This window comes from Mus musculus, chromosome 14 (genome assembly GCF_000001635.26).
Source record: "Mus musculus strain C57BL/6J chromosome 14, GRCm38.p6 C57BL/6J".
Lineage (NCBI taxonomy): Eukaryota > Metazoa > Chordata > Mammalia > Rodentia > Muridae > Mus > Mus musculus.
In genome coordinates, this window is record NC_000080.6 from 64877059 (window position 1) to 64899144 (window position 22086).

The window sequence follows — 22086 nt, forward strand, 5'->3', positions numbered from 1 at the left end:
CTCCTGACAATGAGAGTGGGGGATAGCTCTGACTATTTTGCCTGATCGTAGAACCCTTTTTCTCCTACTGGGTTGCCTTGCCACCTTGGTTTGTGCCTGGTCTTACTATATCTTGTTGTGCTGTGTTCAGCTGATGTCCCTCAGAGGCTTGCTTTTTTCTAGGGAGATGGGTGTGCGGGTGGATTTGGGGGAAAGGGAAGGTCCAGGGGAATGGGAGGAATTATGGGAGGGGAAACTCCATGCAACAAAAACCTAATGAGAACTGAAGGGAGAAACTCATAAAACTAACACACCACTTGTAGGTACCCCACTTTCCAGAAATAAAATAGTTAGAGAACAGTAAGGAAACAACACATGCACAGGAAGCAAAGCCGAGCAAACGTTCTACCCAGCACATGCAGAAAACGTGTCACTCTCATGTTTACCAAGGTGACATTTACTCTACTTTAGAGAATGACATGTCCCTCAGTCCTCAAACTACAGAGAAGTGTACATGGAACACTCTCCAGAAAAGGTGACACTATTTCCAGAAGGAATAAACAGATTATTTCTCCAGTTGCTATGGGATCAGTGGCATCTGGAGGCAGCAGTGGTGGAGTGCATGCCTAAAATGTAGAAGCTACTGAGTTAAATGAGAAAAAGAAAACAGCAGAGAAAAACCCTGGGAAACCCAACAACACAGAGAAATTAAACAATACTTTCCTAGCCAATGAGCCAAGGAAGAAATTATAAAATAACTTTGAGATGTAAGAAAAAAGCCATATCATAAACTTTCACAATGGAGAGGCCAAGGCAGTGCTTTGACAGAAGCTTGCAGGTGCAAGTACGCCTTCAGCTAGACACACAAGCCAAAAGAAAAAGAACTCACTGGTGAGGCTGGGGCTCATCTCTGCAGACATAAAAAGGGCCATGAGGAAATCTTGTGAACAGTGGTATCTCAACCAAATCTGTAATCAAGGTGAAGTGAACAAAAGTCTAGGAGAAAAAACCTAAATTACCAACTATTTCCAACTCAAGCCATGAAAGCGGTGCTGCCCATAACCAGACCAGATGAAGGTACTGAGAGCAAAGAGGACCGTGGCCTGATATCCCATATGAATGCATATGTAAAAATCCTCAATAAATTACCAGAAAACTGAATCCAACCACATATTAAAAAAAATTATACCACAACTAAGTGGGATTTAAGTTGGGAGAATAGAATTCACTCAATAATGAAAGTCAACTAAGGCAACATTCTGTACCAGTCTACAACAATACACAAGAAACCAGCAACAGAGCATCCGTCCAAGCCAGTATCAACTGTCCCAAACCACACAAATCTTACTGCGACTGTCTTAGTTAGCGTCTTACTGCTGTGAACAGTCACGATAACCAAGGCAAGAATCATAAAGGACAACATTTAATTGGGGCTGGCTTACAGGTTCAGAGGTTCAGTCCATGATCATCAAGGTGGGAGCATGGCAGCATCCAGGCAGGCATGGTGCAGGCAGAACTGAGAGTTTTACATCTTCATCTGAAGGCTGCTAGCAGAACACTAACTTCCAGGCAGCTAGGATGAGGGTCTTAAAGCCCACACCCACAGTGACACACCTACTCAAACAGGGCCACACCTTCTAATAGTGCCACTTCCTGGGCCGCACATATGCAAACCACCACAGTGATTCTGGTACCAGGCAGTACATAAAGAGCTGAGATTTAGACTGACTCGTGCTACGACATACTCTTTTAAACTTGTAATGGTGCGTATATTTATTAAATTGGGCCTGGGCTTTATGTTCTAAAACACAGAACTCATGCATGTCATATAAATTAAAAAAGAAAAAGAATTAAGTCATTTTGTATCCATACCCTCCAGCTAACTCTCTTACTCACTCTGCTTACAACAGAGTTGCCTTATTCGTTTCTGGACTGACAGTAACACATAATGCAAATGAGTCATAATTTACCTAACAGCTTCCATCTGATGGACACAGGTTATGCACAGCTTTATGCTACCATGTCACATACAATAAACATTATTATACCATTATCCTTCAAGATATAAGAAAGCATTTCTGTAGGATAAATTACATGGTTAAAACTAGAGGACTTAAAAAAGAAAATATTACTAATACAAGAGCTGTATTTTAAAGAATAAAGTCAATCAATTATAGACTGGAACTGCCATAACTCTGGGACAGCACTTGTCTAGCATGCATTAAGGATCTGATGATTTACTCCCGTGTGTGTGTGTGTGTGTGTGTGTGTGTGTGTGTGTGTGTGTGTGTCTAAGTAGAAACCTTATCTTTGTGATACATGGACATTGTAGTCAATGTATCAAATAAGTGTTTAGTTAACATTTACTGTACTGAAAAGGTAGGCAAAATCATCAAAGTAGTAAATATTAACAGCCAGTTAAAATTAAGCTATCTAGAAGATGGTAAACCACAGCTTTTGCTTAATAAATGTGATCATATTCCTTACATACTAATACAGGATAATTTCGAAATTAAAAGCAAGACAGCTAACACTCTATATGTATGTACGTGTGTGTATGTATGTATATGTGTGTGTGTGTATATATATATATATATATATATATATATATGTATGTATGTATATATATATACACATACATACAATTGGCACAAAAAGAGAAAAGATTTACACATATATTTATTTGCTTATAAATGTATAAAATATCTCTAAAGAAAATAGTATTTATCTGTTCTGGGAAAGACAACAGAAAAAAAATGACAGAAGGACAAGAGCTTTAATACCATACCCTCCTCTGAAATCCATCCCTCAGGAATATAATTCTCTACTGTAGAAAATTAACTTAATGCAGGAGGAAGAACACATGCTTACAGCCTTTGCACAGGAGCTCAAATCCAGCCCTGGTATTAGTGAAGCCCCCATCAAAAAGGGAGGGTGGAGTGGGTGAAGTGGAAACTTAAGAGTCAATTGTGTTAGATGGTAGTTTGCTGGGATAAACACGTGGAGGAGAGGGCGTGTTTTCCTGAAGTGGACACAGGTGAAAGACTAAGGCAGACTAGTGAAGGAACACTTTACTGAAGCAGACAGAGGAGAGAGGATGTTCTGCTAAAGCAATCACGTGAAAGGACATGTGATGAAAGATTCTTTGCTAAACAACACCCATGTATTGGTCCACCTTACACTGCATAGTTGCTCTCCAAGGCTTGCTTCTAGAGCTAGCTGCAAGATGCTTGTGAGTCTCACGACTTTGCTAATTTTCGAATCCCTGAGAGGGGCACAGCAGAGAACTTCCCCTGGCATCTTCCTTGCTGCTGACTCGTGCCAAGGCTAAAGCCTGGCTCTCTCTGGTAGGTCGTGTCACCGCTGTTGCTAACCCAACTCTACCAAACTGGGTTGCTGGTGTTTCCATGAAGTGTTTGTGAGCGGATCAAGCGGCCTGCTAACCTGTGAACTGAACCACCGATCTCCAGGCAACACAGATGGGAGTTGCTCCAAAGAATGTTTCTAAACAGGTCCACTTCCCACATATCCTTTCTTTCCCACTACCTCTGGCGGGTGGTAGGCTACAAGGAAGGTTAAAGCATTTAAGAACCATCACTAAAAATAAGGTTTGAAAAAATTAAAGAAAGGTGGAAATAATATATTTTTAAATTTATTCTTTCTACAAGTTCATGTTATATATTGAGGACTATCAAAAATGTGGTTAACATATTTAGTCTTGAGTAGCCTAGCTCCATAAATGGGCACTGAATCCTAGTGAGAATTAAGCAAAGCCAAGATTCAAAATGGTGGTTCAAGCCTTTCCTGGATATGGAACTGGATAAATTACTCGGAGAAACCTTGCTCTAGAAAGCAGGTAATTACTACACAAAACTTATTCTGCACCCAGGCCCTGCACAGCTCTAATTATACCCTTGGCCCTCTACATGCACTCTCTCCACACTGACCTGCCTATGCTTAAGAACTCTGACTGCAGTGAATGAGAGGCCAGGTCCTCGCCTTGGTTTTCTTATCTGTAACTGTGGGACTTCACGCCTGTTTCTCAATTATATAAAGCAGTTAGCATAGCATCTAGCACTTGGTAAGTGTCATATCAATTACAGCTAAAAATAAAAACTCTCTAAAAGGAGGTTTGGCCTTGAGTGTGTATGCATTCTAGAGCAGAATGGCTCTAGAACTCACATCAGCCATCTGCGCAATGACAAGGCCAAACCAGAGCCTGAATACAGAGATCAACAAAATCTAAGAGAGATTAGTCTTAATATTACACCCAAATACTTCAAAGACATGGTATCTCCTGGACAAAATCATGGCAAACTAGTGTAACAGCCTTCAAAAGTCATCTAAGCAGTGGAAGAAATTAGGTGCAAAAGGCAATCTTTCTGTTAAAAAAGAAAAATAAAACCTGTCAAAAGAAATCAAATACCTTTAAGAAAATAGCATATTTTAGTTTTTAAAAGGACTCAAACTCAAAACACTAAATTTAAAGATTGTTTTACAAAATACCACAGTAGCACTATAAAGTCACATCATTTAGAAGGCTGAGGAAAGACATGCTGAGCTACACAGTGAATACCAGGTCAGCCAGGATGACATAGCAAACTCCCTGTCTTTTAAATACAGAATTAAAAAATGGCGGTTTCTAAGAATTTCTCATAAATAATAGCGACAAGTCTATAGCAATGTTATTTTGGATAGACAGGCACTTTAAGGTGAACATGTTCAAAGGCAGAACACTGTCCACACATCTGTCTGTGACTGTCTTTCGGTCTCCTGGCTTTCTTCCTAGAACATCCCCGTAAGTAGATATTGTCCCTTTATGCATTTATTGTTTGTTTATGGCCTGGCATCACACTGTTCATGCTGATCTTGAGTTTAACCAAGGATAATTCTGAATTCTTGACACAATGGCCTCTACCTTCTTAGTGCTGGGATTACAGGTATGCTACCAGACCTACCTTTAAAGAAAAAATGACATGTTTATTTACTCCATGTGTATGTGAGGTACATACCATAGCATGCATGTGGAAATCAGAGAACAACTTTGAGGAGCCAGCTCTCCCCTTCCGTCCAGTGAGCTCCACAGATGGAACTCAAAGTCATTAGGCTTGGGGAACACAGCCTTGCTGAGCCATGCTGCTCCCACCTCACCACGTCATATTACTATTCCCAATGGTAAGGAAGAGCAGATCATGCTCTGGAGAGAATAACATACCTGACAAGGGACATTACATTTTAGGCACGGGGTTGTTTGTATGCTGGTTTTTCAATCTTAGGTGAAAAGAGATCCGAAAACTGCTGAGACTGGCCTGGACAGCACACCTGTGTATCGTTCTTGGCTGTCACTGGCAAGCCTTCTGGGTCTGTGAATTGGTTTAATGTGGGTTCTGCTTTAAGTTCAAGTAGGAAACATGGTTCTCACTCTAAGGTTGGCAGCCAACCTAACTTTCACATGGACACTTACAACTCTATGCACTTCATGTGAGATTATAGAAGCCCAGGGGGCTTCACACATACATTATAGTAACTACAGAGAGCTAGTTTAAAACAAGCCTCCTCAGGAACTCTTTGTACCAGAGAAAATATGGGCATCACATGGAAGAGGTGTGTTCCATCCTGGGAGGAAACAGTGTACCCTCATGTGCTGGCTTAAAGGACCGTGCCCAGAATTTGAAGAAGACATAAGAAAACAGTCTGCAGGACCTGGAAGCCAAGAGAAGTCCCAAATACACTAACAAAACACTAATAACACTGGTACAGAGAGCCTGTAGACAGAGAGGGGGAAGCCTCTGAAAAGAGGAACTACACACAGCTCCAAACATTTACTTACAGTCAGACTGCCCATCTACAAGCCTGCTTATTGTGAGGACAGATAGCAGACAGCTTTCAAACTGGATATCTACTTAAAGCCAGCCAAATCCCCATAAAGCCTTGTCAAATGAGCAAATGAATTCTTTCTGACTATTATAACAGGGCAATTCCACAGTCTGATATATGCTCTACCTACACTGCTATTCTAATTTAGATATAAATTCTATTTTTTAATAACAATTATCTTCATAGTTCACCAAGTTTGAAGGTAACATGTCCACTTTTAGGGAACTGACAGAGTGTAGACAAGGAGATGTTACTCAGCAGTCAAAGAAGAGGAGTGCCTGAGCTAGGCATTGAGCAAGCAACACAGAGGAACCTTCAATGCAGTTAGTAACTAAAAGAACCCAGCCGGAAGCTATCACAACTATCACGACTTGACTCCAATGCTAAGACACTTTGGCAAAGATCCATGGTTGCAAGAACTGGGAAGAGCAAAGCAGACAAGCAGAGCACAGAAAACTTCTGAGGGCTGTGAGGTCACATTGTAATTGTGGGTGTATCCTGTTTGACCCTATAGCATGTGCACTACCAAAAGGGGGCCTACTGCCAGCTAGGAATGCTAGTTCCCAATGACATATCAGCATAGGGTCACTGACTGCCAAAAATGTGCCACTGTGGGAGGTGACAATTATAGGAAACTGAGTAGGCCCTGTGGACCAGGAGGTATTTTGGAAGTTTCTCAAATTTTTGTTCAATGTTGTTGTGAACCAAACACTGTTCTAAAGAATAAAGTTTAGCTTTTAAACTGATATCTTAGTTGGTTTATAACACCTGGTCTAAAGTTCTCTGATTAAGAAAGACAGCAATACTGGTTGGGTTTTTTTTTTTTTTTTTTTTGGCAAAACAACTGATGCATATATATTATTATTATTCTCCATTTTAGAGAAAAGTAACAAGGGAAGTGATTTGAATACAGTTGGAAGTAAAAAGATTAGAAGCAAGATGGTCCAAGTGTCAAATGTAGTTGTAGTTTAAAAGTAGACTAGAACTGGACAAGCAGAAAAAAATGGAGCTGCTATAATGTGAACATCTATGCCTTTTGTTGAAAGCTTTGTCTTTAAGATGGTGATGTTCACATGTGGGGATCTTTGGGAGGGGGTTGTCACATGGGCAGACCTTCATGAATAGGATTAGCACCCTAAGGGGCCTGGAAGACCCTTCACCCTTTCCACCATGTGAAGACACAGCAAGAAAGAAAAAGGAGCATACGAGCCAGAAAAGCAAGTGGTTCCCAGACATGGAACCTGCCTTAGAACTGTGAGAAATACATGTGTATGTTTGTATACTACACTACTCAACTCAGTTTATAGCATTTCGTTACATGGACTAAGAGAACAATCATTTGGTCACACTCCTACATTTTATAATGAAAGTGAGGGTGTGGGTCACACAATGAGTGGATGTCAGAAAGAATGGAATCCCAGTGTCTGCTGGCTTCTCACTGTACCCTAGCAATTCAACACAACTGTAATAAAGTTCTTTAAATTCTGATGCTAACATTTTTTTCTTATTTCTTTAAGAAGACACAACACTAATTAGTATATCTCTTTGGATGATAAGCTCTCACCAACCTTTGACTATTTACTCATTTTTTTCTGAGTATCCCCACTTTTTCCCAGAGATCATTATATTTTTATTTGTTTGTTTTAGGAATGCTTGAACAGCCTAAGGAAACATTTTTGCTGAGAGTAAATATAAAATACATGTTTATTACTAAAGCCAAGGCTATGCTCAACACCCTATCATTGTTAGTGAAAAGCTAGAATCTTGGCCGACCTCTCACAGAGGTAAAAATCTACCCATGGTGGGAGCAGCTGCAACTGTGACGGAATCTACAAATAACATGCTGGAAATTCAGCAGGCACTGTTATTATATCCTGTTTACACTGTCATTTCTCCTATCAGCAGGATATTATTTATACAGACCCCACCCCTGCACTTCTTGTTTATCTTATTATAGAAGCCCTCCACATCTATAAAAAGCAGCCTCTGCATTTGATTCTGGAACAGCACATGTGTCGTAATTTGGCACCTTGCTACACTTTCTTATTTAGCATTTTCTGTGGTTAGGCGCCATCCGTTCTGATTTTTATCTTATGGTTGATCTCACATACTAGAGTCAAACTCAAATGATTTTCAAAGAATCTGCTGTAGAACGACAGAAAAGGATATCTAGGTAATGGTCAATCACTAACTTATTGTTCTTCCAAGACATGAGAATGACTGTTTCTGCTAGGTTCCTGGCTGAACAGGGTGGGGCACAAATGTGACTAATTCATAATACATGAGAAAAACAACTCAGTGAGCTAGCCAATAGATAAAAAATAAATTAGCCTGCTTTTAATTTCCTCACTCTCTTGCTTTGTAGAGTAAAACAAAATCAAACAAACAAACAAAAAACTCAAACTTTCTTAAACACAAAAAAATGTATGTGATGGTTGAACAGGCAAACATCCCAGAATCAGACCTTTGGTGTGCCTCTTGATGTGTAGTTTGAGCTAAACCCAATCAGCTCCTGTATGCCTCAGCCAGCTCTACCAGGCAGGTGGGTGTGAAGTTTTCCACGTGTGCAGTGACAGACCCTCTGAGGATTAAACCTAAGGTGAGTCACTACGCTAATGCCAGGTAGCACCCTAATAGAATGAGGTGTGCTAAGGAGGAATGCATAAAGATGCAAATGGGCAGGAGTCTCAAAACTAAAAGTAGTTAAATTCAGCCGTGAAGATACATAATAGAATTTGGCAATAAGAAATGGGCATAGGGGATACATTATAGAACTTCCTGGGCTGACAAGATGGCTCAGTGGGCAAAGGCATTTGCTGCCAAGGATTAGGACCTGAGTTTTAATCCCTGGAACACACAATAGGAAGGAAAAAAAAAAAAAAAAACCTTTCACCCCAACATACATATATATGCATGTACACACTAAAACAAATTTAAGTATAAGATGTTTCAAATTTTAATATATTCAACTCTCAGAAATATTCAACTTTGCAATTTTGTTCTATCATGTTACAGATTTGTCTGGCTGTCCCTCTATATGTTGCAAATCAGAACACATGTTGATTGTAGTCTGAGAAACTAAAGCAAAGATGCAAAGACAACATCCCATCATGGCATAATCTACTACACTGTGAGTTTCAGTAAAGCCTGCACAATTTACCCTTATAGTGTGTTACACACTGTACTTTAGTTTATTGAAGTTAAATAATTTATCTCATCCATCCTACTGGCAAATACCTAAAGACTTAAATAATTAAATTCACACCTTTCCTTACCATTAAGACTTCTACATTAAAGGACATGTCTAAAAGTCTTTTACGAGCAACAAAGGCATCATTTATAAAAATGAATTATTAGTAAGAGATATATACATGTATGTATCTTAAAGGGTTGGCTGACATTAGGTATAGGGATAAAATTTAATACTTTTAGCTTTCAAGTTACAATTTTATCAAATTAATGAGCAGGCATAACCTCTTAACATTCACTTCAGTATGTACCAGTGTTTGGACCACCGAAGGAACATCAGAGCTGGAAGATCGCTTCTCGGCCTTTTGGCTAAGATCATGTGCAGAGCTGAAAGAGCTACTATGGCTCAGATACCAGCATGTAACCACAAAAGTACAAAAACTGAGGCAGGGGGTTGAAATACCCAAAGGCTTAAGTTTGCAGCCGCATGCTAAAAGTGGTGGTGGCGGTGGCAATTACTGTAACTGTCATCATAGACTGGGTAACAACACAGCAAGTGGAATTGGACTGGAAAGAACTCGTGGTTCCTCTAAGAGCTTAAGGACTAAGGAAGAGCACCCCAACCCAACGATGACTCACTCACACTCAGGGCCTCCATTTTTAAGATGCAATCTGGGTAGAGAAGGACACATACACACCACATGTAGGTGAGGTCTGGGCTGGGTGGAGAATGGATGGGTATAGAGAACAAAGAGAAGACACTGGTGACTCTTATCTTCTCAGGAGGGGTGTGAGGAAGGTTTCACACAGAAATGGTCATTCAAAAGACAACTTTCAGTAGGCGATGGCGGTGCACACATCCCAGCACTTTGGAGGTGGCTGCAAAAGGATCAGGAGCTCAAGGTTGTTATCAGCCATGGAGTGAGTTTGAGGCTAGCGTGGACTGCATGCAACCCTGTCCCAAGGGAAAAAAACCAAACCAAACAAAAACATAAAAGCAACAAACAACAACAAAACCAAAGCCCAAATGATGACAAACCCCCCAAACTAAAAAGGAAAATCCCTCCCAACCTACTTTTTCCTCAAGAGCCATTTTTATTGGTAAAATCCTAGATTTAATTTAGAGAACTGTGACGCTTTTAAAAATATTGAACAGACAGCAGCTGATGGTGTGTCATAGGCTCTGCCATAATCAAAAGGAAATGTCATTCCCCTTTCAATTACAAAATCGGGATTATCACTACTAATTATTATTATTACTAATGTTACAAATTTTACTAGCACAAGTTTCTTGAAAGCTCACTGGAACATGTCTCTGATCCCAGAGGCCCTGGTTTAAACCCCAGGCTTCTGTCACCATGCCAAGCTGACAGGGCTGCAGCATGGAAATACAAGCGATAGTCTAACATCTGCACAGACGGCAGAGACGGTAGAGACAGGATTCTAGAATAAAGGGCTCTGCGGCTCTTACCTGTTACCTGTGCAACAACTGCTTGGGAAATCCTCCGATTGGCAAGAAAGGCTTTGATTTCCTCTTTTATCACACTGCTGTCCCTCCTAACAAAAACAGAAGACAAGACCAACAATGTATGTTGAAGGTAGAAATCCTCATCTTTGCTAAAAGAAAGGTGAAGCAGAGAGGTGGGGAGGACACAGAAAGGAAGGACACAAAAATCAAAGGGAAACAGACTAAACTTGGGTGATAATATGAAATTACAACAAACCAAGAAACACCAAATACTCCAGTCCTGAAACATCACACCATCAGACAGACACCTCAGTGAATGCCACTGTGGATACAAGTCTCATGTGGGGGGACCGGGAACTGCATGCTGTGAATAATTCAATGTGCAGTGTGTATGGCCTCATTATAGGGAATGAAAACATAGAAGCCCTGGAAAAATGAAAAGCAAAGGCAGTGAAAAATCAGCTGTACGGAGACTGTGGGTCTGCAGGTTAAGGAAGGTACTGTAGAACTGACACCCATCTGGAAACCTTGGAAATGCTTCCGGGGCAAAAATCAATACCATTCTCATGAGTGAAGTTATTAGCATGGTAATATGTTTATTACAATTAGCTGCTTCCTCTCCCTCTCTTCTGTATAAGAAAAAATGAAAAGAATGTAGAATGGTTTAAAATATTAGTTTCATATTAAAAGTGTCTATTAATTTTCTATTACATATAATAAATACACAGAATAGTTAACACTAAAAAGAAAAGTATTCAGTAATAAATACTCTCAGCCTATTACTTATTTAAATAGCACATTTTCAGAGTCCAGACATCCTTAAGAATGACAAAGCACATGACTCATTCTTTCACCAAAATAAAAAAATACTTAAATAAAAATTAGAGTCCTTAAAGAACATGATTCTTGTTCAAGATGAAAACTGACATGGAATTGTGATTGCTAATCGTCTAAACATGGTGAAGAGATTAAAGGCCTCAGCAAGTCAAGCTGCCACCTGTTCTCCTATAAAGCATGAACTAATAATCTTTTTCTGATGGACCTTTGCAAACAAAACACCATCCTTCCTTTTATTCTTACAAATACTGTATATAACCCCTCAAATGATATTCAATTATTACAATTCCATATTGAATTCTTTTTTCATTTTTTGAGAGAGGGACTCACTCTTGTAGGCTAGGCTGGCCTGGAACTATTGAGCCCATGTGGGGTTCAAACGCAAGGCACCCTTCCACCGCTGCCTCCTAAGTGCTTAGAGTAAAAGCTCCATGTCAGATATTGTCAAAAACAGCCACAGCCATTTTTCACTCTTTCATTTTTCCGAGACACAGTCTATGAGTCCATGCTGGCCTTGGATTTCTTGTAGTCTCAGCTTCCTGAGTGCTGGGATTACAGCTGTGTGCTGCATGCCTGGTTTCCCTCTTGTATAGATTATCTATATTATACCCTCAATTTTACCTCTCAGCAAGGCTAACTGTTAACCACTAGGTATTCAGAGTAAAACCCTGCTCACCCTTGATCTGAGACAAAGGAATCACAAGCCATTAAAACTTGTTTTGTAAATGAATCACAAATTTAATAGGGGTTCATGTCTTGCTGTAGACTGGAGCAGAAACAAAAGTATATCCTAGCAAAATATAATAATAACTTGTGATTTAATTTAGACCAGGTCTTTCAGCCCCTTCACTAGAAAGGGTAATAATACACTCTGGTGAGGGATGCCGTGTTTCCTGTGGTGAGTTTTTACCTGTGCATGTCGTGTTTGTGTTTGTGTTTGTCTTTGCGCCCAGAGCTCACCAGTTTGCTGGCCAATGAGCTGTAGGGATCTCCTCAGGGCTAAACACACCACCACTGCCTGACTTTTTAATGTGGGTGCTGAAGATGTGAACTTAGTTTCTCATTCTTGTGCAGCAGGCACAGTATAATCCTTAGGGGCATGTTCCTGCTGTGGGGAATTTGGGAAAAGAATAGAGATGGGCTAGTGAGTATCCAATATGTAGCTCTACAATAGATCCCGAGTGATTGGTTGGAAATTCTAATCAAAAGGTTTCAAAGAAAATAAAAAATTAGCTGCCTAATGGAATATTTTAAAATTTTCATACTGATTTAGATTCCTATCTACATACTGACTACATCATTATGAAAATGACTGTATCTAAACCAATTATGAGCAAGAGACAACTTTAGCAGTATCTATTTCAGATGGCTTTTGTTCACAAACTAAATCATTTGCTTCCTGAGGTAACTATAAAATTAAGTTGAAAATTTTTATATAAAGTATTGCATTTCAACATACCAAATGATCTTGGAAAATGAAACTATACTTGAGAATAATTGTTCAGATTAAATTTAAAAATGTACTTTTGTAGACAAAAAGAGCAAATGGTATTTTCTTGACTAATGATTTAAAATCAAAATTAAATCAACTTATTTTAAATCAAATGCACCTAGAACAGACACTAAATCATACAGAATAGATAACAAACACTCAACTATGTAACCAGTTCATGAATCACTCACTGCCTTGCAGTATGGCATTATTAAAGGACTGCAGCAAGACAGAAAGAGTCTCTAGTGTTTAGAAAGCAGCAACCTATTCACCACCTCAAAGAATACACTCTTATGTAGTCTTTAAAGCATCCACAATAAATTTAAAAATGCACATGCATGTGTATGCACAAACATTCTTTACTGCTTTACCCTAGGCACTTTTTGAAAAACAATTATGGGGTGTAGCTAAAGGACTAAATGATGCCTGGCCAGCATCATAAAATCCCCTGGTCTCAATCTCCAGCCTGTCCACTCCTTAAAAGACAAAAAACATGTGAGGGAAAGCCAGCTAACATTAAGTTGTGCTCTAGTTACACCATCCGGTAAAACAAGAACATTAACACACTCCTTTCAAGGGCTTTCACTTCTATAATTAGTGTGCATTAATTGTGTAAAATAAAGGGTCTTACTATGGCATTTTCACAGATGTGTATAATACACTGTGATCCATTCATTTGCCTGCCATGACCCTCCCATCCCCACCCCTTCCACTCCCACTGGTCCCCTCTCCCTCTTCCCTACTCCTGTTGGTCCTCTCCTCCTCCTCTCCATTCCCACTGGTCCCCCAATTCTCTCCAAATTTCCAAGTGTTTTAAGAGTTATGGATACAGCTCAGTGGCGGTATGCTTCCCTAGTATGCAAAAGCCCCAAGGTTCAATCTCTAGCACTGACAAAAAAGGCCTTTGAAATGTTCCTCCAAATAATGGAATAAAAACTAAATGATATAAATATATATACACACATAGTGCATATAATATATGCAAAAGATATTTCCCCTAAGTAGAAAGTTCTGAAACTGTAAGTAAATGTATCATATAAACACAAATTATTTCTATACACTAGTCAGTCAGGACCAAAGCAAAGAAGAAACACATGATCAACTGTAACTGTAAGACATACATCAATCTAAATGTGCATCTTAGACCAGGTACTTCAAAGAACCATGCATGAACAAAACACTCTCAAGTCAAGTCACTTTACGAGACTGCCCGTCTGCTTGGGTTCACTAGGTATTTGCATTCACCTTCACTGTCCAGTTCCATCCTATCAGGCTCACTTGGCTGTTTATCTTCTTTGCTTTTTCCTTAATTGCTATTCCAGCTATGGAATCACCCATTTGATAGCATAAAACACAGCTTACACAAATATGGCTCTCTCCTCTTCTATTTCATATTTCTTCCCTTTGCTGAAAACTTGAATATTTGCCTAAAGGGATTGAGTCCCTTCTTCCCCTCCCCCCAAATATCTCACGTGTCCACTGCGGAAGTCTTAGTGAATTAGCACAAGCAGCCCCTTGGCCACGATAGGCACTTGAAGTGCAGGCCGCTTCCCCTGCTCCTCTTTTCAGATTCCTGCCAGTGTGCTCATCTGACGGACCTACAGCAGGACAGAGCGCTAACCGGCACTGCCAAGCCCACTGCCTTTGTTTTTAAACTAGTTTAACTCTCCACTATTATCCTTCCTAATAAAAACAGAAAAATCCATCAGGAGTGTTTTTTTGATAAATCACTTTAAAAATATCTATTTTATTATACTTGTATGGATGGTTTGCCAGCACTCACTGATGTGTGCACCACATGTATGCCTGGAGGGATAGACAGATCCCTGGAACTGGAGTTGCAGACAGTTGTGAGCTCCCATGTGGGTGCTGGAAATTGAACCAACATCCTCTAGAGGAGCAGCCAGTGCCCTTAACTCCTGAGCCATTTCTTCAGCCTCCAACAAATCACTTTTAAAATTTGTATGTTTGTATGTATGAAACGCACATATGTAAGAACAGGATTATGAGGCAGAAGTCTTACCATTAACCCAGGATGACTTTGAACTAAAGATTTTCTTTTCTCAGCCTCAGGAGTGCTGTGCTCTAAGTGGCACCACTACCGTGCTCTCTGCCTTTGTTTTATTTTGAAGCAGGGCCTTGCTATGTAGTCAACGGTGGTCTTGAACCCACAGGGATCCTCCTGCCTCCACCTCCCAAGTACTTGGATTCCAGAGGGTACCACCACACCTGGCTTCCTTACTACTTTTATAAAAGACAACTGCCTTCTATTGAGAACCATTCTCCCTGATCATCATGGTTTACAAAGAGATCTCATTTGTAGGCTAACTCTTAACACCTCGATTGTACTAAGCACACAATGCTCTATACACTTCATGTTCCTAAGCATGCCATCTCTCCTACTGCCTGGAAAGTCCTTTAGCACAGTGACTATCATAATCAGCATCAAGTTTTCACACAACTTAATTTGTTTAATGAGTGAAAATTTTTTTTTAGAGATTAAAGGCTATAAAATGGAAACACGGATCTAGATAATTTATATAACAGCTTTAAATTCTTATTTTCAAGTATGTTTATGTTTTCCAAATCAGGATGGAAAGGTTTTTTTGTGTTGATTCAAAATGACACTGATTTGTTTTCTGGAAGAAAGCATATTAAAGGGCTCCTATTTTAAAATGATTTGCTTTAAGATGACTCATACTCCCTAAGTTAACGCGCCCTTAGTACTCTGGATGTTGTAAAGGAGCTAGCTCAAAGTCACCCCAAGACCAAGCCAAAGCAGTGTGTTTCACATTTGAAAGACACGACTTTCTCCCTGGGAACAATTTTAAGAGAGAACTTTAAAGGGAGAGCTGTTGTATATGCAGACTGTGGATGGGAGCACCATCACGCAGTGGCGTTACCTTCTTAGGGAGCGTAAACATCCTGCCTGTCAAGTATACACAGGCTGTGAGCCCCACTTGAGGAACATCAGACCAGAAGCCTTTTCAGATTTTCTTTTTTAAATTTGGGACTGTTTTCATATTTATAGTAAAATATCTTAGGGACAGAACACAATGGAAACACAAATCTCAATTACGTTTTACATAACGTATTCAGTGAGACTAGATGTACCTTGGGACAGTATTTTAAATAACTCTGTGCCTAGGAATATGTGCTTCTATGGAATTTTTCACTTGTGACACAGCAGTACTCACAAATTTTGAATTTTAAAACATCGTGGCTCAAGGATGCTAGACTTTATTTTAATGTGCAGCATTACTAATTCTAATAAGCCTCATTTACATTCTCTCATATTACATAAACGACCACAGGAAAACACTGATATATCCTATTATATCTGCAGATGCAGACACACATTCCTATGCATACACTTACATACTAATAGGCCTTTTAAGATGCCCTAATATAAAATGAGTCTTCATTGTTGGCTTTCAGTCCCTCCTAAAGTGGCACATTCAACCATTTACTGGAAATTTATATGCTAGTGTGGCTTGCTTATTCCTCCTTTTTTGATCCCAATGCAAACTAGAAAAGATAATTTCTGACTCTAACAAATGATCAAGGGTACAATTATAACCTGATGTAGCTGCACGCATGTGCGCACACACGCATGCATGCACGTATACACATACACACACACACACATAACTTCATTACACACCTTCAAATTATATATTGTAATACAGCCTGACTGGATTATAAAATCTGCAAAACATGTCTCACAGTGGAGTGCCTGCAGAGGTTGGGACTGGGTGTCAGAGGTAGATTTTACTCAACAAATGAGGCAAGAAGGCACTTGGGTATCCATGCTTTCTATCAGAGCCCACCAGTTCCAGGTCACTGTCATGTCACCAGTGTTAAGTAAGCAGCAAGGACAGTGTATCACTAGATGGACACAGAATACTCAGGAAGAGCTACTGTTTTAAACCTCCTTGTTTGCTAAGTGACTGATCTGAAGTAGCAGGTATGTTGAGGAAGGAGAATGGCAATGGCAAGCAAGCCCAGTAAGGAAGGCCTTTCACATTCTCTTGAAGAATTCTATTAACTACCTTTACTAAAACTTTCTTAAATCTATAAGCACAAGTAATTACAGTGGTAAAATGTATCATCAACATAATAATAACAAAGACATGGGATATAATTTAGGCTCAGTTGCCCGATAATCAAACTTTCTTGAGCAAATTACTAGTTTTCATGAACCTCAGTTTCTCTGATCAACCACCCAGCATAGCTGTAGAGACTGCAAATGTCACATGAGCAACTAACTTCTCTCTGTGCCCTAGGAAGGAATATCCTCTGCAAACTTGACAAAGGTACAGAGGGGCACACATGAGCAAAGATGGGTTGATGGAAACCCAACTGTGGGGGACCAGGAGGACCAGAGGTCTGGAGGATCCTAGTTGACTAAATGTCACTACGAGAGCTGTTCTGAGCAAGAAGCAGAGAAAGGGATTAAGAAGGTGTCCTAGCAACTACACAACAATTAAGAGCACACAACTAAAACACACACTATACCTGTGAGCCTGTATCCAAGGAATGTGCACAAATAACACAAGCTAGTACCTGAACAAATAAATGCTATCTTGCTATCTTCTCTACTCGGAGATAATTAAAAACTCATGAAATTTCAATGAAAAGTGGCTCATTTGCCCAAATGGCTCTCTTTTTTAAGCTGGAAAATGATATATGCTAAGCTCCAAACACCAGCAACGGCCAAGGGTGTGACTCAGTGGAAGATAAAGCTCTGGGTTCAAGCTTCACACCAAGAAAGTCACCAGCAACAGCAGAGCCTTGGCTCCAGTGTTACAGCTGAGGATGAACCAAACCACATCAGTCTCTTGAACTTCAGAGGGCTAAAAACCGGCTGAGGTGTGATGCTTCTCAGTACACGGACCCCACGGTCCCTGTAGCCCAGAACTCCATACGTAGCAACTCTTCCCTGAAAACACTCATGCCCATGTGTTTAAGGCTGTCTCATGGCAGAGGAGCCGCAGAATGGATCTTCACACAGCAGTGTCAAAGCCCCCATCATTCTGTCTTGATGTCAGAAAATCTTCAAGACCGGTTATAACTCAGTTGTAACCTTTGTTTTGACTTCTCATAAGTCTATAATTCTGTTCACTATTAACTGTAACCAACTTATCTGCAGGCTCTCATCTTTTTTTTTCTAAATTTAAGATTATTTTATGTACATGAGTATTTTGCTTGCACATATGTGTGTGCACAACATACATGCTTGGTGTTACAGAGGTCAGAAGAGGGCTTTGGATTCCCTAAAACGAGAGTTATGGATGATTGTGAACTACCATGTGGGTGCTGGCAATCAAACTCAGGTTCTCTACAAAAACAAGTACCTTTAAGCAGTAAGTCCATCTCCCCAGCCCAAGGCTTCCTTTTTACACAACAGCATAACTCTATTGAAAACAATGTTTTGTCATTTCTGTTTGTAAAGGTCTGGGAACACCTCCCAATTCTAACCATTTAGTACAGAACGTGAAGCTGTGAGGATGGGTGTGGCATCCTAAGGTATTGCTATGTTTGTCAGTCTGCCTCATCTGTGCTGTTTTCCTTTTGATGCTGTCTGGAAAGGTTCACGCTCTCTAAGTCCTTGAACTGCCATCAATCTTCCTGTCCCAGTCCCCCAAAGGTTGGAGTTACGGGCATGTGAGCATACCTGGCTTATACTCTTAATCAGAGTAAAGACACGCCTTTTTGATACCTTTTCCTGTTTCTCTAACTATAATTAGCATACTTTTTATTTCAAAAAATTAAAAATAATTCATTGTACATATATACATATATGTACACATCTGTATGTGTGCCATGTACCTGTGGCATTGCATGCTTGTAGTCAGAGGACAACTTTCTGGGAATTGATTCTTTTCTTCCACTTTGTTGGTTCCAGGGGTGGAACTCAGGTCCTCTAACTTGGCAGCAAGCATCTCTATTCACCGAATCATCTCACTAGCTCCAAATTCTTATTCAAAATAGAATACCCTTATGGCTTAGGCCAAATTTATCTACTCAGCTAACATGCTGAGCCGCCACCATGTGCTAAGGAAAATTTCTAGTTCTAGACACAAGATGGAAAACACAGTGTCTATTACCCTCACCATGAAGCAGGCCTGGTACAAAGTCCTGGCCACTGTGGTTGAAAGTGGCCTTCATTTCTTTGAGTTTAAACTCTAGGTGAACACGCTTACTTGATAACTGATGATGTATGAAGTGCATGTGGGCATTGCATCTATTGTTAAAATCAAAACTTCAGCTTCTTAGGGGCAGGGTGCTATATATCTATGTTTCTTACAGAAAACTACTTCTGACCCAATAGCTGCTCAAACTGTTGCACTGATTGAAATGCTGCAAGGGAAAAAAAGGAAGAGTGCATGTACTCTGTATCATGGTAAATTTATCTTACCACTCAGAAAAAGTATTTACAACGAAAGATTGGGGACTGGATTGGATTAAATGAACTTCTGTCAGGAACTGTCTGCTAAAGCCATAAATAGAGAAAGCTCTTGGACAAATCAAGAGACTAGAAAAGCTTGATCACACAGCAAAAAGACTGAAGCAGAGAGGAAATAAAAAATCTGAACTAAAACCATAATTTGAAGTTTCACTTTCATTTCCAAAGAAGGGAGGGAAAAGTCATTGTTCTTATTAGTAAGCGGCTGAAATAAAATAATTAAAAACAGTCTTAGAAAATATACATGCCTGGGGGGATTCTGAATAGACAACATACTAACCTCATTAATTCCTCCACTTTATCATCTACATCTAGGTCCTCTTCTGAGGCCTCAAAGCTATATGACCTCTGACCCATGCTGTTTGCATGGTAGCGAGATGGTGACATCTTCCCATTGGATGTGGACAATCGATCATTGTTCTCCCTCCCATTTTGATTGGTAGTGCAAGGCAGTGGGGAGGTATCGTAACTGTTGCTGGGTGATGGGGACATTCCCGAGTGCTGGGTCTGCGTGGAAGCTGTGGCTGTAGAGGAAGATGCTGGAACGTTGTTGGTACTGTTCCCATATGAGCTTCCCCCGTAGCTGGACCTCCTTCCAAATTTATCACTATGCTCTTGATCAAGACGGTCCAAAGTTTCTAATGCATGAAGGATTTCATGTTTGGTCATCCCGGTACGCCGAAGACGCTGGAGCAGGTCTATCTGTTCTATGGTAAATCTGGGTTCATCTGTGTAGTGAGACATGGTTTCCAGCAAACTGGAGGGAAAAGAAGGACGAAAAAAATGAAAAGCTTTTATTATAAACTAAAAAAAAAAACAAAAAACATTTCATCATTAAGAATCCTCAAAAGAAGAGGCCTGAACTCTGCATGAGCTCTGTTGACTGAATATAAAATTATAAGGGATAGGAAGATGGCTCAGTCAACTGTCATGCTTGTTATGTAAGCAGGGGTGCCTAAGCTCAACCTCTTATACCAATGCAAAGGCTGGGAACAGCAGCATACGCTAGGCATCCCAGCACTGGAGAGGTAGAGACAAGAGAGCCTGTAGGCCCTGCTGACCAGCCAGGCAAGCTAGTCAGCGAAGCTCATCATCAGGGGGTTCAGTGAGAGACCCTGTCTCAAAAAATGAAGTGGAGAGCACCCGGCAAATACACATTATGTACACTCCTGGCATCCACATGCATTCATACACATCTTAGTAACACAGACACACACACAGATATACTCAACAAAAATTAAAAATGACAAGTTCTGATAGATTTTTTTTTGTCATGATGTGGATTGCTACAAATCCTGAGTTTAGTAGAAGTGCATCAGTTATAACATAAAACCCAACTTATAATAGAATGAAACTTGTTTTGGTAATCAACCAAAATTTGGGAGCAAAACATTAATTATGCAAAAAATATCAACTCGTCGGGTGAAGTACATCAGGGCATCAGGCCCAGACCATGTGAAAATGTACAGGGTTTGGGTTTTTCTTTTCTTCAGTCTTGAAGTATATTATTGTGTAGTAGCATAATAGGAATCGCTTTCCCAAATACCTGCAAAAAAACTGACCAAGAACTCTTAGGCCATTCAATAACAAACATTTTTCTTGGCCGCGTGTAAGTGAATACTAGTGATAATACAAATACTTCAGTGGAGATTACGAACAGTACATATAAGACATCAAGCACTGCTTCTTATCCTTAGCACTCTCATAAGCTGCATGCTCTCTAAAAGGATCCCCCAGGTGTGCACAGCAACTGGAGCTGTTCATGTCTCAAAATTGGTTCCACATGTTTCCACCTTAACTAGCACACTATAGCACAGCAAAAAATGTTTTCTTAGAGAAAGATTAATTACTATTTTGTTCGAGCCATTAGTCCAGTAGTTTTCAACCTGTGGAGTGTGATCCCTTTGGAGGTCAGATGACCCTTTAAAGGAGTCACCTAAGACCATCAGAAAACACAGATATTTACATTACAACTCACAACAGCAGCAAAATTACAGCTAAGAAGTAGCAATGAAAAGAATGTAACGGTTGGGGGTCACTGCAACATGGGGAACTGTATTAGAGCAGTAGGAAGGCTGAGAGCCACTGCATTAGCTGCATCATTAAAAGGTTCTCCCCTTGAATCGCTTTCTAATAAAAGTTGACTTTTAAAAAGATTTGTGTGTTTATCTTTATTATTCTGTATGTCTGAGTGTTAATCTGCATGTACACATGGGCACCCACATGCACGCAGTTCCATAAGAGGGTGTCCTGGATCTGAAGTTACAGTTTCTAAGATGCCATACGAAGCTGAGGCCCTGACCTGGGTCCTTTGCAAACACAGCAAGTGCTCTTAACTGCTGAGCCATTTCTCTAGCTTCTGAAATCTGACTTTTGAATTCAGGATTTTTGAAAGTGATAATCATCTCTAGTTTAATTTGTATTTTCTAGTGAGAGATCTGATAAGTGACAGAGTACCCTTGCAATAAGCGATTGCTAGGAGGAACAGAGGCCAAGAGATTTCCTTATCCTTTATTGTGCTCTAGGCCAGCCCCCTAACCCTGCTGGAGCGCTTACTATTTCTTCATCCCTCTGCTACCCTCAATTGGAAACCCAACTGAGCAGTCACTTTTACCCAGAAACCGGGTGAGAACGTCATACAGTATAACCCCGTCTACCCCTCACTGCAATCCTGTGGTAGATACGAGTCATTCTGTTTTATTTTACTGTTTTATTATAAACTGTTAAAGAAGTTTAGGCTTAGAATACTTTTGTGTATTTCAGAAAGTCTAAAGC

General features: G+C 40.0%; 1 protein-coding gene across 17 annotated transcripts in view; it reads right to left on the reverse strand.

Moving 5' to 3' along the window:
* Positions 1-22086, reverse strand: part of Hmbox1 (homeobox containing 1) — a 138300-nt gene that overhangs the window by 65459 nt on the left and 50755 nt on the right. For all 17 annotated transcript variants that reach the window (XM_030247768.1, XM_011245031.3, XM_011245029.3 and 14 more), the window contains exons 3-4: positions 19592-20068; positions 10517-10602 (exon numbers count right to left, since the gene is read on the reverse strand). In XM_030247768.1, coding sequence (XP_030103628.1) covers positions 10517-10602; positions 19592-20068 — 563 coding nt within the window. The remainder of the gene's footprint in view (positions 1-10516; positions 10603-19591; positions 20069-22086) is intronic.